At 53.0% G+C, this 15,187-nt stretch overlaps 1 protein-coding gene across 14 annotated transcripts in view; it reads right to left on the reverse strand.

Annotated features, from left to right (window-relative positions):
• The window catches only part of MPRIP (myosin phosphatase Rho interacting protein), a 145,046-nt gene extending 132,694 nt beyond the window's left edge, over window positions 1–12,352 (reverse strand). For all 14 annotated transcript variants that reach the window (XM_070563683.1, XM_070563685.1, XM_070563684.1 and 11 more), the window contains exon 1: window positions 12,051–12,352. In XM_070563683.1, coding sequence (XP_070419784.1) covers window positions 12,051–12,173 — 123 coding nt within the window. In that variant the 5' untranslated portion in view covers window positions 12,174–12,352. The remainder of the gene's footprint in view (window positions 1–12,050) is intronic.
• Between the last annotated feature and the right edge of the window lie 2,835 nt (window positions 12,353–15,187).

Raw genomic sequence — 15,187 nt, forward strand, 5'->3', positions numbered from 1 at the left:
GCTCTGTGTTCTATTGCTGAAGAAATAAAGTTTGAAAACTGGAAACAGTGGTGAACAGGCTAGATAAGGTCTTCTCCCTCTAACCAACCCCAAGATCCTTTGGGGGCCCCATATAAGCAACTTACCCTGCCCCTCACCACTCTGGACTGCATCAGCATCTCCCTACACTGTCTGGCCTTCAACTCCCATGAACCCTCAGGCCCCCTTCCCACCAAGATTAAAGCCCCAATTTAACCCCTTCTTGGCAACTCGGATGATCTTTAGGTTAGACGAAAGGGGAAGAAAGGAGAGAATGAAGCTCAAAAGGGCTCAGCTGCCCCTACCCACAGGCCTGGCCCCTCTGCCACCACCTCAGAGCCGCACACAGTGTTTAACCCTGAGGGTTGCCCTGGACCCCAGTTCTCCACCCCGGACTCCTCCAAATGAGGAGCACTGGGCTTCGGGCAGCATCATCTGAGGTCCATCACCCCCTCCAGCACCATCTCCACTGTCCTACCACCCAACAATCTGCAGTGCTGACATCTGGCTTGATACGCTGATTCAAAACACAGCTCATTAACAGAACTACCACAGGACTCAAAAATTCCACTCCTAGGTCTCTGCCCAGAAGAACTGAAAGTAGGTGTTTAAACAAAAACGTGTAGACGAATGCTCATAGCCACACTATTCCCAACAGCCAAAGGTGAAAACAGCGCAAATGTCCCATCTACAGGTGAAGAGATAAACAAAACGTGCTATAACCATACAATGGAATATTATTCAATCATAGAAAAGTAATGATTCATACTCCACATGGATGAACTCTGAAAACATGCTAAGTGCAAGAAGCCTGACCAAAGGTCACATAATCGATGACTCCATTTTGATGAAATTTCCAGAATAGGTAAATCCATAGGGACAGAAAGCAAATTGGTGGTTGCTGAGGACTGGGGATGGGAAGTGGGGGGTAACAACTTAATAGTTATGGGGTGTTCTTTTGGGGTGATGAAATGTTTTAAACTACAGTGGCAGCGTTTGCACAACATTGTGAACGTGCTAAATGCAAATGAACTGTACATTTTAAAATGGTTAATTTTATGTTATGTGAATTTCACCTCAAAAAACAAAAACAAAAACAAAAACAAAACCCACACACAGAGCTTACTAGATGAAGAAGTTTACTAGAATCCGATGGCCGCAGGATTTTTGGAACATGACGCCATTCATGGCAAAGGGAAGAATGCTAAAGGATGCATGGGGACAAATTCCTGGGGCAACAGCTTTGCAGGAGAGTCACACCCTGTTCCTCAAAAGGCAGTGCTTCTCATTAAGAAACAGGTAGGACAGGAGAGTGCGATGGGAAGGAAAAAAAGGGACAGGAAATCTAAATAACCTCAGCCCAACCCTCATCTTCCAACCCCACCCTTCCTAACACACACACACACACACACCCTTCTGACAGGACAGCCCCTGGTTCCTGGACAAGAAGGGCCGAGGGACACACGCGGCCAGGCACAGAGAGGGTGAGCGCCTGCAGCAGCCGGCCTGCTCTCCATCCTCCTCTCCCACTCCCCTCCTCAGCTAGCCACTCACCCTCCGCCCACACACATGCCTGCAAGCCCAGCCCACGCTCAGGGCTCCTCCTCTGACTGCAGCAGCTGGAGGAAGAAGGGGAAAGCGACATTTTAAAAAGCCTCTTCCCTGTTTGGTCTTGACAAGGAGCCATGGCCGCGGGATTTTTGGAACATGACGCCATTCATGGCAAAGGGAGGAATGCTAAAGAATGCATGGGGACAAATTCCTGGGGCAACAGCTTTGCAGGAGAGTCACACACTGTCCCTCAAAAAGCAGTGCTTCCCATTAAGAAACAGGTAGGACAGGAGAGTGCAATGGGAAGGAAAAAAAGGGACAGGAAATCTAAATAACCTCAGCCCAACCCTCATCTTCCAGCCCCACCCTTCCTAACACACACACACACACCCTTCTGACAAGACAGCCCCTGGCTCCTGGACAAGAAGGGCGGAGGGACACACACTGCCAGAGATCGAACATCCAGAAGGCCCACCTGACTGCACCCGGGTCAGCATGGGAAAGAGTGGAAGGAGGAGGCCCTGAGTCAGACTGTCTGGGTTTTCGTCTCAGCTCTACCACCTACTGGATCGCCCTTGGGCAAGTTACATGACTTCCTTCCATCTCAGTTTTCTTATCTCTCCACTTCATAAGACTGCTGTGAATATAAGTGAGTTAATAGCGGCCTGGCACACAGCAATTACTATTAGCTATGAATGCCACCACCACCACAATAAATGATCCCAGAACATGTGAACTGCTCCTTCGATTTAAGTATAGAGGAACCTCCACACTATAGAAGGCTGCGTGGCCACACTAGCTGGCCCAGCTTCCCCAGGAAGAAGATCCCTAAGCTCAAAGGGTTTCTAGGTGGGAAGGGAGATGTGGGAACTAAGAGGCACCGGACTGTTTGCCGAGATGGCATCTGCCTGTTAGGAGAGCTTGCTTGCAGGCCCCACAAGGAGCCACTTCTACTTGATCAGACGCTATAGAAACGTCCCTTGGAAGAAGGTTCCACTCTCTGGAAAAGTGTGTGATTTGTAAAGGCTGGAAGACAGTGGGGAAGAAAGCTGGGAGGACCCAGCTGCTGGCCAAGGCCACGAATCAACGCTGGTGACCAAAGAGCCAGAAGACACACAGGCCAGGCCTCCCACCCACCCTCCCAGTGATTTGGGACCAGACCTGGGCTGCTCTATACCCTCCTCCAGCCATTTCACCCAGGCACCAGGGCACGAGCACTTTGCTTCCCAGACAACTGCTCCCAGGGACACCAGTGGGATAAGTGGCTTCTTAATCCTCTCCCACATTGCTGACAGCAACTCAGACCCTTCCATGTAAAGTGACTTCTGAAATCAGGATCTGCCACTGCCTTTCATGGGACCTGGACTGGGCACTTCTCTGGGCTTAGCAGGGGCTCTGGGGTGGCTGCTGTGCTGGCCCACACCCTCTAATGGTTGATGGCCCCTGGCTTCTCTACCTCCTATCCTCTAAGGAGAGAGGAAGTTGCAGGGGTGCCAAGCAGCTCTGCAGGAGAGGAGGCAGCGTGGGCTTTTGTTCTGTGGGCGTGAGGGTAGAGAGAAACAGAGTTTGAGGGTCAGCTGTCCCACAGAATCACGGAGTTGGGCCCCCTCTCTGGGTCAGTGTTTGCAAAATGAACCCCATTTACTGAGCACCCACTCTATACCCAAGCATTTACAAATTCGGCACTTGCTATTTCTTGCGTCTTCCACATTCCTCATAGGCACTCAAAGACATGGGTATTATTATAGCCCCCAGTGTTCAGAGGAGGGACACAGACACTTAAACTCTGAGTAACTTGCTCAATCAGCATCAAAAATGGAGCCAGGATGTGAACTCAAATCTGAGCTGAAAGCCCCCACTCTCGCTTACCATTCCATTACCTTACCTGAGCACGTTTAAATGAAAAGTGGGACTATGCTAGATTTCTAGGTCAGAGCAGGTCCCCAAGCGGAAGACAAATGAATGCCCCACCCCCGTGAGCCCTGAGGTTCCCTGCACCCCAGGTCACTCATCAGCCCCATAGAGAGGCTCTGGGTGTGGCACCCGGAGACCCAGGAGACAGGGACTCTTCCTCTGATTCAACTGGGACTCCCAGAAGCCGCTCCCAGCCCCCGGCCCCTTTAGGTGCAGGCCAGGACTATTTCGGATGTAAGAGACCGTGTGTGAAGGTATGCCATGGAGCCTCCTTGGTCTGCCTGTTAAAACTAGTGCTTCAGGACCTACAGAGATCAAGGACACAACTATTTCCTGATCCTGAATTCCTCAGGGAGAAAAACAGTGCTTCGTCTTCACAGCCTTGCCAAAGGTGTGGTCACTGCCACAGGCCAGCAGCCGGTCTGGGAGACGGGGGACACCGTGAGGCTGAGGAGATTTTAGGACCTGCATGATGTCCTGCACTGCTACCCTGCCCACTCGCACTCCCACATACCCCAGAAATAAGGAATCCAAGTCAGAGAAAGGCCCTGCTTCTGATAGCAAAGGTTAACACTTGTTATCAGACACAGGGAGGCCAAACAGAACTTTGGAAAAACCCACACTGGCCTTCCTATGACCTAGGCAGGTCACTGAACCTCTCTGGGTCTCAGTGGCTCCATGTACTAATTGAGGACAATCCCTCACCTACTTAACGGCAGGGATCACCCAGCCCCTGCAGGCCCCTCCTCCCAGGGCCAGGAATTAGGAGTCCATTAAAGAGCTTTGATTTAGTTTGCACTATCCCAACCTCCTACAGAAACAGTACCGAGTTAACAAAGCAAAGCGGCCTTCCCAAGGGAAGGGAAGACAGGCTCCTGGACACGCAAAGGCTGGTGTGGAAACTTCATGGAACCAAATTTTGTATCACAGCCCCATCGCTAGGCAGCTTGGTGACCTCGGGTCGGCTACCCAACCTCCCTGAAACTCCACATCCCCTCCTCTACCAGTGGCCATGCTGCCACCAGCCCTGCTCGCCTCCTCAGCTGCTGAAGCAGAATGAGCTCATGGTATAGGACAACTGGTTCAGAGCAGTGGAGGCTCAGGAGGGTTCAAGAGGCGCATCTGCTCCCTCTCACTGCAAGCGGCCCCAAAGACGGGTGCAGGGCCCCCATCCAGCGCAGTGTGCAGACACAAGCTGAGTGGGCAGGAGCCGGGAGGGTCACCAGCTCCAGGCAAAACTAGGCTGTGGTTTCATGTGAACTAGAATGACCCTGACTGAGAAAACCAGCGAGTGGTTTGAAAGATTCCAGTTCCAGTCTCTAGAGATAAAATGTCAGCGAATCAACCCACTGGCTATCTCGTCCCTAAAGGAAGCGATAATATGATGGCAGCAGTGGGGCTGGACATTTGGAGCTTCCATCAAAGGGTAGCTATGAAACCATTGTGGATGATTTCACAGAACCCTCAACTACTACAACTGGAGGAAAGAACCATAAACTCTAGGGCGGAGTTTTCAAATCTGTCCCTTGTAGCCCCCCAAGATGACTGGAGGCCCCATGGAGGGAAGCAGAGGTGGCTGGGAGGCCAAGCTCCAGGCCCCAGAACCGTGTCGCTCTTTCTGTTTCATACATGGCACTCCCATACAAGATTCCTTTGAGTAGAAGGCTCCGCGATTTAACAAAAGTTTGAAAACCACTGACCTGGTCCAGGTCATTTCAGATAGGAAAGTGAGGCTTGGGGAGTGAGCTTCCAAGGACAAAAGAAAGCCTGTCTTCCAGGTTAAACGCTTCTGAACTAGCACCCAGTGCTCTTCACCCTCCCTGAGCCTCCTCCCCAGCACCAGGACAGCGGCAGCAGGACATCACCTCCTTCTCGTGTCTTCCCTGGTTGTTTTCTGGTTAGTTCTCTCTCCTCTCTTTCAAGACTAAATGGCAGCTTGGGAACAATTTAAAGATAAACATTCCAAGTCAAATTTCTTTATTTCAGCTAAACAGCATCAGGGCTTCGTAATCAGGAGACAGCCAAACAAAGGCCACTCCCCACAGGAGAGGCTGTCAGTGTGCTTCCTGGAATATTAATTACCACAGAGGGGGTTCAGGAACTTCCAAAGGCCTGGCTGGCCCCTCCATCTATTCCATTAGCACACCATTCCCTGTAAACAGAAGGTGGGCACCCACTTTCTAGGTAGGAAACCGAGGCTCGGAGAACGTAAGTGACCTTCCTAGGTCACCCCGCACATCTGTGCCAAAAATAGAACACAGGTCTTCGATTGTAGTCCTTCTGTGTGGCAAGAGAAAAAGAGCACAAAGAGAAAGGTCAAGCAGCAGGCTCGAGCGCAGGGGGGAAGGCAGCCAGCAGACAGCTCCACTGACCAATACCGAGGGCCTGCAGAGGGCCGGGTCAGAACACAGTGTGCCTGCGGGCTCGTCAGCCTGCCCCCGCAGGGCTCTCACTTGCTCCCCACAGCACAGGCCCCCGAGGCCCCAACCAGTACCCTCTGCCCTCCGCACCTGGAGGGGTAGCGGGGATCAGAGCCCCAGAGCTCTCAAACACACTAAAAGGAGTCACCAAAGAAGGTGTGACTTTTAAAGCAAGAACTCCCAAAAGTTGGCAAAAAGACACCAAGCGGGGGACACAAAAAGGAGGGACGGTGTGAGAGAACAAGCATTCCAGGAATCCTCCAAACCCAGGCTGTCTGCATGACACCCCCACGGAGGAGGAAAAACCCAGAAGCACAGCCTTCCCATCCTATGCTTCCCTGAGGGTCTCAAGGGCCCAGACATGGGCCAGGCGCTGCCGCTGGAGCTGCCCATCCAACACCGCCGGCATCAGCACGCGTGGCTACCGAGCACCTGAAAAGTGGCTAGTCTGAACTGAAAGGGCCGTAAAAGTAAAGCTGCACATAACTTCTTTGCATGTTAAAATGATAATATTTTGGATACGTTAGGTTAAATAAAATATAATTTAAATTAATTTAATTGTTTCTTTTTATTTTAATGTAGCAACCAGAAAATGTACAATTACACATGCGGCTGCATTATAGTTCCGCTGGACAGTACCGATCTCACCCAGGGTTGGCAGGCTATGCCCCAGAGGGCAAAGCTAGCTTGCTGGCTGTTTTCTTAAGGCCCCAAAACCACAAATGGCTTTTGCATTTCTAAATGGTTATATAAGTACCTACATGAACTCCTTGATTTTGCCTGTTGGCCTACAAAGCCTAAAATATTTACCATCTGGCCATTTAGGAAAAAAATTTGCCAATTCCTGGTCTAGACTCTAGAACAATCAGATATTCACTCCAATGACACACGAAGCAGAGGGCAGGTTTGGGATGTGTGTGTGTGTGTATGTGTACGTGCGTGTGAGATTCTTCCACAACCGTTTGTTTTAATTGAGGTAAAATTCACCTAACATAAAATTAATCATTTTAAAGTGAACAGTTCAGTGGCATTTAGTACATTCGATGTTATGCAAACACCATCTCTATCTAGTGCTAAAGCATTTCATCACCCCCAAAATAGAATCCCGATCCCATTAGCAGGCACTGCTGTTCCCTCCTCTCCCAGAACCTTGGCAACCACTAATCTGCTTTCTGTTTCCATGGATTTACCTATTCTGGACATTTCATATAAAAGGAATCATACGATATGTGACCTTTTGTGTCTGATTCTTTCACTTATCATGTTTTTGAGGTTCAATCATGTAGCCTGCCTCAGTACTTCAGTCCTTTTTATAACTGACTAAAATTGTATGGATATACCACAACTTGTTTATCCGTTCATCCACGATGGATACTTGGGTTATTACTACCTCCTGGCCACTGTGAATAGTGCTATGAACATATGTATAAGAGTATTTGTTTGAATACCTGTTTCCAATTCTTTGGGGTATATGCTGGGAATTGAATTACTGGGCTATACGGTAATTCTTTTGAGGAACTGCCAGTTTTCCACATCAGCTGTCCATTTTACACTCCTATCAGCAATGCAGGAGGGCTCCAACTTCTCCACATCCTCACCAACACTTATTAGTTTTCCTTTTCTACTACAGCCATCCTAGTGGATGTGAAGTATATTTCATTGGGGTTTCAATTTGCATTTCCTTAATGACTAATCACATTGACCATCTTTTCATGTGCTTGTTGGCCACTTTTAAGGTCTGGGATTTTTGACACACCCCTTGACAAACAACCTACAAATATGCACATAAATTACCAATATTCTTAAAAGGGTGGGCATGAAATCACCCCACCGCCTTTGACATAAATGTGAAGTCAAATAAAGAAGTTCCATATCCTGGAACTTATAAGAGTATCAGAGGAACAAGGAAAGTAGATGAGACGATTCATAGAGACCAAGCCCTGGACCACCCACCTGTGTACCCCACTACCCCAATGCCCCAGCAGCCCTGGCAGTGGAGTACGGGCACGGCGAGGGGCAGGATCTGACTAGGTCCGAGGAGAGATGCAGGAGGACTAGACGAGCCTTGGGAGAGATCAAGACCAACCTCATTCTCCAGACGAGAATCGAGGCCTGAGAAGGGAAAACAACCCAGCCAAGGTCGACAATAAAAAAGTGGTAGGCCCCGGACTAGAACCGAAGTTCCTTCCACAAAAGGCAATGCCTAAAGTTGCACAAGTTGTCAGGAGAATGAGACATCAGGTCAGGTCAATACCCACCAGGAACCCAGAGACCGACACTGAGGATGGGAAGAAATTTTGGAAGCTGAGAACCCTGGGTTCCAGGCCTGCTGCTCCCATTAACCACCAACCCCTCTGATTCACCTCTCTGCCTCACCTGCCCCCTACTTCTTGGTTCAGTCTACATGGCCTCCTGAGTGACCGCATTCACTCCCAGGACTGCCTCGGCCCCCATGCCACCTCCAGCTCTAACCACATACTGCCTGAGTGGGCAATTCCACCTACGGACCCAACCGGACTTCCACCTCCACGAGGTCAAATTTACCATATTCTGTTTGAGCCCTCCACAAGCCCCAAATCTACTCCAAATCTGTATTCTCAATCTTTGTTAAAGGTACTTTTATCCACCCAGGTTTCTTCAATCCCTACCTCCAACTGACTACAAACCCCCTGTGCCTAGGCTTTGAGCCTCTCCCCTCCCGGCCAGCACTAACCTAGAGAAGACTTTTTCTGCACTCCACTAGACTACTTCAAGAGCACCTATTAGAGCTCTGCCTTCAGCCAGAATTATTTTCCTAAAACATAAATCTGATGGATTAGAAAGCTAGGCATAAAAATAACTGCAAGAGAACTAAGAAAATCTCAGAGACTATTTTATAATCCCAGAAAGAAGACCTTCATAAGCGTAAGATTAAAATTACCAAATATAAAGGAAAACATGGAAATGCAATAGCATTCATATTTAAAACTACCATATGAAAAAGACAAATGAACACACATGAAACTAAAAGATAACTGACACCCTGGGAGAAAATACCTGCAATTTATGACAGGTGGCAGATTAATATCTAGAGCAGGGCCAGCAAACTGTGGCTCACAGGCCAGATCCTGCCAACTGCCTGTCTTTGTAAATAAAGTTTTATTAGAAACAGCCATACCCGTTAGTTTATGTATCGTCTACAGTGGCTTTGCACGGTAGCTTCTATGCTACAAGGGGAAAGCTGTGTAGGTGCCACAAAGAACACAGGTCCCACAAAGCCAAAATATCTGGCCTTTCACAGAAAAAGGTTGTGAATCCCCAACCTAGAGTATATACAGAAAGTTCCTACAAATCAACAGGGAGGAAAAACTAACTGAACAGAAAAACGTGCAAACAATATGAATGAGTAATCCACAAATATTCAATAAATATTATAAAAAGAGCTTAATCTCACTGGTAATTAGGGAAATTATGAAAGAATTAAATCATCTGACAGTAGCCAATCCTGACAATGGTACGACACAGTCTTTTTTGGAAAGCAATTTGGTGATATCTAAAAAAATCAATGTGCTTGATGTCAACCCAGCCATTCTATTTTTAGGTCTCTGCCCCCAGAGAAATACTTGCATTTGTGCACGCACACACACCCAAAAGCATTTAGAAAGCTGTTTGCTGAAGCATTCACTGTTTATAACAGCAAAACCTGGAAGTAACCATGGGACATCCCTGATGGTACAATATGCAAAACGATTCTGGTATATTTATACGTAATACCATGAAAAGAGCCCTAAGATGTGTCATTAAGCAGAAACAATATGTTGCAAATACATACACACAGTTTAGCTTAAAAAAGGTTTTAACTGTGTATTTGAATCCACAGGTACACAGAAAAATGCGCAGAAAGACTGAAAGATAACACCTTAGAGGGTGGTGGCCTCAATGATCACTGGTCTATCTTCCAGCCTTGACGGTCTAAACGAGCTCTGGGCGGGGAGGGGCAGCAGGAAGCAGGAACCAGGGGGGAGACTGATGGGAAGCGACTGGCTGAGGTTTTCTGAGGGAGCCAGGAGGATGAGAGTAAGAGGCCGGGGGAGGGCCGGATGCAGAGAGCAGCAGCTAAGGTTATTGGCAACAGCCCTGGGGTCTCCCTCCTCCTCTTTTCAAGAGCAGTTTCTTCCTGAAAGATCCCAGGAGGTAGAAGGCTGGCCTAATCTCTCCCAGCATAAACAACCCCACTCATTATTTCAGAAATTACCGTTCCAGTTGTGCCCTGCAAGACTCGGGTCTGTGTCAAAATCCACAATTAAACTGCGAATACAATGAAAAGAGTAAAGTACTTCAAATTTTTGACAACCTCTCTTGAATCCAATTAATAATCAACAGATTTTCTTTTAATTTTTAACAGATTCAACTCAAATATGCAGATTTCACTCTAGTTTATCTAAGCTTAAGAATCAGAAAACAGGCCCGATGAGGTGTAAATACCCAATTTACCAATTTTGGCAGTCGCTTGGAGTAACCATGAATCTCTCTCAGAACAACCCTTGCCAAGCCCAAAAACTTCCTAAACCCAAGTTCACTATTCGGTAGGCAATTTCTGTCTTTTAAATTGTAAGAGAAAAAAGTTGAATAAGACCATTCCTTGCTTTCCACGACAGCCTGGTGAGGGTGGTAAGCCAGGGATCCCTAGTCCCAATTCATAGAAAAGGAAATGAAACTATACAAAGGGACTTGTTCAAGGTCGTGCAGCTGAAAGTGACAGGAAGATTAGAAGCAAAGTCTCCTGACTCCTGGTCCAGGACCCTCATCAGCACACAAACTGCTTCCCAGAAAAAGGCGTCCAGTCAAGAAGAGAGAACCTCCCTTAAAGCTCACCCCCCACCCCAGAACACTCACCAGGAAACTGAGGTCCACCCTTTCCCAAGCTGACCTGGCCCTTCTGCCCTGACAATCTATGACTTTGCAGCCTTGAGTGTTTGGTTAAGCTTTTGGTTTTAGATAAAAGGGGTCTTTCGCTGGCTGCTGGGAACCTGACCTCAGAGGAAGGCACCACATCCCAGGCCACAACCCCTGCCCTGCCACCCGACTCCGCTCTGCCATGTAAACAAGTCAAACCCTGGGAGCACTTAAGCACCATGAAAAACAGCCAGGCGAGGCACTTCAAAGCAATGTTTTCCATCTCGGGGGTTCTCCTGCAAAGGGACGGCGACACCTGGGTCACACCGGGCTGGAATGCGAAAGGAGCTCCCCTGGTCTCGTTCGGGGAGGGGAGGGAAAGCTCTTAGAGGATGGAGGCTGGGCAAGACGGCGAGGAGGGGCCACAGACGCCTCCTGAGGAGACGGAGACGAGGCTGGGTCAGGGAGGCAAGGACCCCGCACGTCCGAAAGCCCTGCCCGTGCTCCGGAGAACCCTGGGCGCCGGGAGTGCAGGCGACCGCTGAGGGCCCAAGGGCCACTGGGGACCGCAGCCCAACTTCCCAGGCCGCTGTCACCCACACAAAGCCCTCCTCTCCGAAGCCACTCCAGGGACGGGCCCAGGACTCGGCGTCGTTGGAGGCGGCGGCTCTGACGCCGACCCGGGAGCTCCGGGACGGGACCGAGCCCTCTCCCGACAGCGCGGGCCAGGCAAGGGGCCCGGCCCTCCGACCCCGTGTCCCCACTCCGCGCCCGGCGGGGAGGAGCCCCAGCCCCCCGCCGACAGCGGGCCCCCCAGCCGAAGTTCGAAGGCCGGACGCTCGTGCCAGCCTTCGGGACCCTGCCCCGCTCTCCGGCCGCCGACGGCGACCACGACGGGGAAGAGGGCGGCTGCGCCAGACCGGAGGGCCGCCCACGGGCCACCCGCACAGTCCTCCGGCCTCAGCCGCCCCGGGCGGACGAGTCCGAGCCCGGCCCCAAGACAGACGCCGGGGTCCTGGCAGCGGCGGGCCCCTCCCGAGCCCTGTGTCCCCTCCGCGGAGAAGCAGGCACGTTGGAGTCTCGGCACCCCCGGCACGACTCACGCGGCGGTCGGGCCGCGGGGAGCGGGAGGAGGCGCCCCGCGGCCGACCGGAGCGCCTCCCTTTGTCCCGCGCCGCCCGCGCGCTCCCCGCCGCGCCGCGCCCCGGACCCCGCACAGCCCCCCAGCCGGCCGGCGCACCCGCGCCCGCGAGGCCCGCGCGGCCCGCTCACCTGCGTCAAGTCCTCGTCGTTGAGCAGATGGGACTCGCGCGGCTTGAAGCAGTTCTGACACTTGCTCTTGTTGAAGATGTTGGCCTGGAACTTCCTGCACGGGTTCTCCTTGGCCGCCGACATGGTCGCGCGGCGGCGGCGCAGGCCCCGAGACCCCGCCAGGCCCGGCGCGCTGCGCGGCGGACGGCGTGCGGTGCGGCGGCGGCGGCAGCATCCACGGCGGCGGGCGGGCCGCTCAGCGCGGGCTCCGCCGCATGCCTCGCGGCCGGCCGCCTCTCACCGGGCCGCGCGGCGGTCGGGGCCTCGCGGGCGCCGGAACGCGGGCGCCTCCCCTCGCGTGGCGGCCCCGGGCGTGGGCCTCACAGAGCGCGAGGTCCCCGCCGCCCGCCCGCACGGCCGCCGAGCGCCCGCCGCAGGCCCATGGACGCGGCCCGCCCCCGGCGCCGGGTCGTGCCGCTCCGGGTCGCTGCCGCCGCCACTGCCCTCGGCGCCGCGCGGCCGCAGCAACTAGGAGCGGGGCGGCTCGCGCGCTCCGGGCGGCGCGGGGCGGGGCGGGGCGGGGCGGGGCGGGGCCGCGGCCGGGCGACCGGCGGCCCTGCCGGCCTATGGCAGCGGCTCGCCCTGCTAACAAAGGGAGGCCTCGGCCAATGGGAGCCGGGGGCGGGACGAAGGGCCCCCGGGCCCAAGGTAACTTGTGCAGGCGCAGGAAGGTGGGGGCGCGGCCATGGGACGCTCAGGTTTGGTGGACTGGCGCCCAGGCCGCCGAGCCCCTGACCGCTGCGGGGTCGGAGCGGGGGCCTGTCGGGGGCATGCGGGGGCGGGGCAGACCTCCGGCCGGCTCTCCGCAAACCTGGCATCCAGCCTGGTCTTCCTGCGCCCATTCTGGACACCCGGGCCCAGCTCCGAGCTCTTGTTTTAACACCTACTATGCACCAGGCTGGGACTGCAAGAGGCAGGCAACACAGGCGGCCAGCTGGACCACCCCCTCCCTGGCCCCCCCATCTGCACCAGGGCCTGGAGGATAGCCAGCTGGCCAGGGCAAGGAAAGGCTGCCGCTCTTCCAGCCTGCAGCCCTGCATGTGGCCAGGCTGTGTTGTGGAGGTTTCTTTGGAGCCCGCATGCCTGAGTTCTGACCCTCTGGTTCACCAGGTCACTGTAGGGGCCATCCCTCTGCATGCGTGCATGCATTTGTGCATGAAAGTTATAGATATAGCATCTCCTTGGGTGTCAGTGTCCGTGCATGTCCAGGTGGGGTCTGGCTGCCTTTGAGAGTGAATAGAGGCATGGCCACGTTATGCATCTACGTGCATAGTGACCTGTTTATCTGTGGGTCCATGACGTGTGAGTGTGCGTGTGGGTTGTACGGAGGCGTACGTCTGTGTGTCTGCTGTGTATGTGTGAGACGGTGCCGCCTGTCTGTGTGTGTCTGTGGGTAGCTGCGCTATCCAGCTGCCCTGATACCTGCATGTCCATGTTTCTGTGGGATTGCCTGTGTGTTTACACTGTGTGTGTGTGTGTGTGTGTGTGTCTGCCTGTCTGCTCTGCCTGGTTGAGTTGTGTTTGCTTGCATGTCTGTTGTATGTATGAGCATCTCGGTGCGTCCATGCCTGTGTGTGAGTGTATGTCAGTTTCTGTAGCTGTGTGCTGTGTCTGACTGAGTGTATATATGTGTGCATGCATGTGAGTGTGTGTGTTGGATGCTGGGGGTCAGGGTTCGAATCTCTCACAATCAGCACCAGCTTCTCAGTTCCCTCTGCCTGTCCCCATAAGACGTACATAAGGTCCAAGCAGCCCCTGCCAGCCTGCTCTGGGGTGCCAAGGGCAAGGGCAGGCTGGCTGCAGGGTCCAGGCTTGGAGGGCTCTGGAGTCCACTCTTGGTGCACTCACACATTGCAGCTGCCAGCCTGCCCTGGCCTGGCTCCTAGGGGCCCCTTGCCCTGACCAGCTGGAGAGTCTGTGATCCGGGACACGGCCCCCACAGCCCGCCACCCCTTCGTCATCTGCCACGAGTGCTGCCTGAGGCCATTTGCTCATGGGCCTGATGTGATCACTCCCCACACACAGCCTGTCTGGTCGCCCTTCCTGTGAGGTGGCTGGGGGGCCCAGGGGTGCCATGGGGAGTTGAGGAGATGCGTAAATGAAGGGCATCTTGGGCATAAGAAAAGGAGCAGGATGCCTCAGAGCCTCAGGACCAGAGGGGCCCTTGGAGACCCTCAGCTCCAGCCCTTTGTTTTATAGATAAAGACACTGGGCCCAGAGAGGGCAAGATCCTGACCTGAGGTCACACTGCAAGTCCCTAGCAGAGCTAGCATTCCGGGGGCCTGCCCCGTGGCACGGCGGTTAAGTTCACACGTTCCGCTCCGGCGGCCCAGGGTTTGCCGGTTTGGATCCTGGCTGCGGACATGACACCGCTTGGCAAGCCATGCTGTGGTAGGCGTCCCACATATGAAGTAGAGAAAGATGGGCACAGATGTGAGCTCAGGGCCAGTCTTCCTCAGCAAAAAGAGGAGGATTGGCAGCAGATATTAGCTCAGGGCAAATCTTCCTCCAAAAAAAAAAAAAAGAACTAGCATTCCCTTCAGAGAGCTGGGTAGCTCCAGAGTTCATGGCCCGGACCATAGGAGTCCTTCATTCATTCAATAAATGTGTATTGAGCACCTCCTATGGCCAGGCCCAGTCTGAGCCTGGGGACACAGCAGTGGACAAGACAGACACATTCCTGACCCTCATGGAGCATACACTGTAGTCAGAGAGACAGACAATAGACAAAGAGAGAAGATAAGGTGGAATCATGCTAAGGGAGAGGAAGGGAAAGCACACCTCCAGAAGCCTTGGAGTCGCGCTGTTCAGTACGTCAGCCACCAGCCACATTTAAGTTTCCATTAAGTAAAATTAAAGATTCCTTGGCCTCAGTGGCCACATTTCAGGTGCTCGTAAGCCACATGGGGTTGGTGGGTACTGTACTAGGCAGCAGAGAGAGGACATTTCTGTCATCGCGAAAAGTCCAACTAGACGGTGCCCATCTGGAGAGTGAAGAGAGGCTGGGGCGTTGCGACGGCTGAGGGCGCTGCCCTCTGAGCTGCCCAGTCCCATTGGGCAGGCCGCAGGGCAACGTTCCAGGAGCGAACGGCAGGTGC

Source organism: Equus przewalskii, chromosome 10 (genome assembly GCF_037783145.1).
Source record: "Equus przewalskii isolate Varuska chromosome 10, EquPr2, whole genome shotgun sequence".
NCBI classification, from domain to species: domain Eukaryota; kingdom Metazoa; phylum Chordata; class Mammalia; order Perissodactyla; family Equidae; genus Equus; species Equus przewalskii.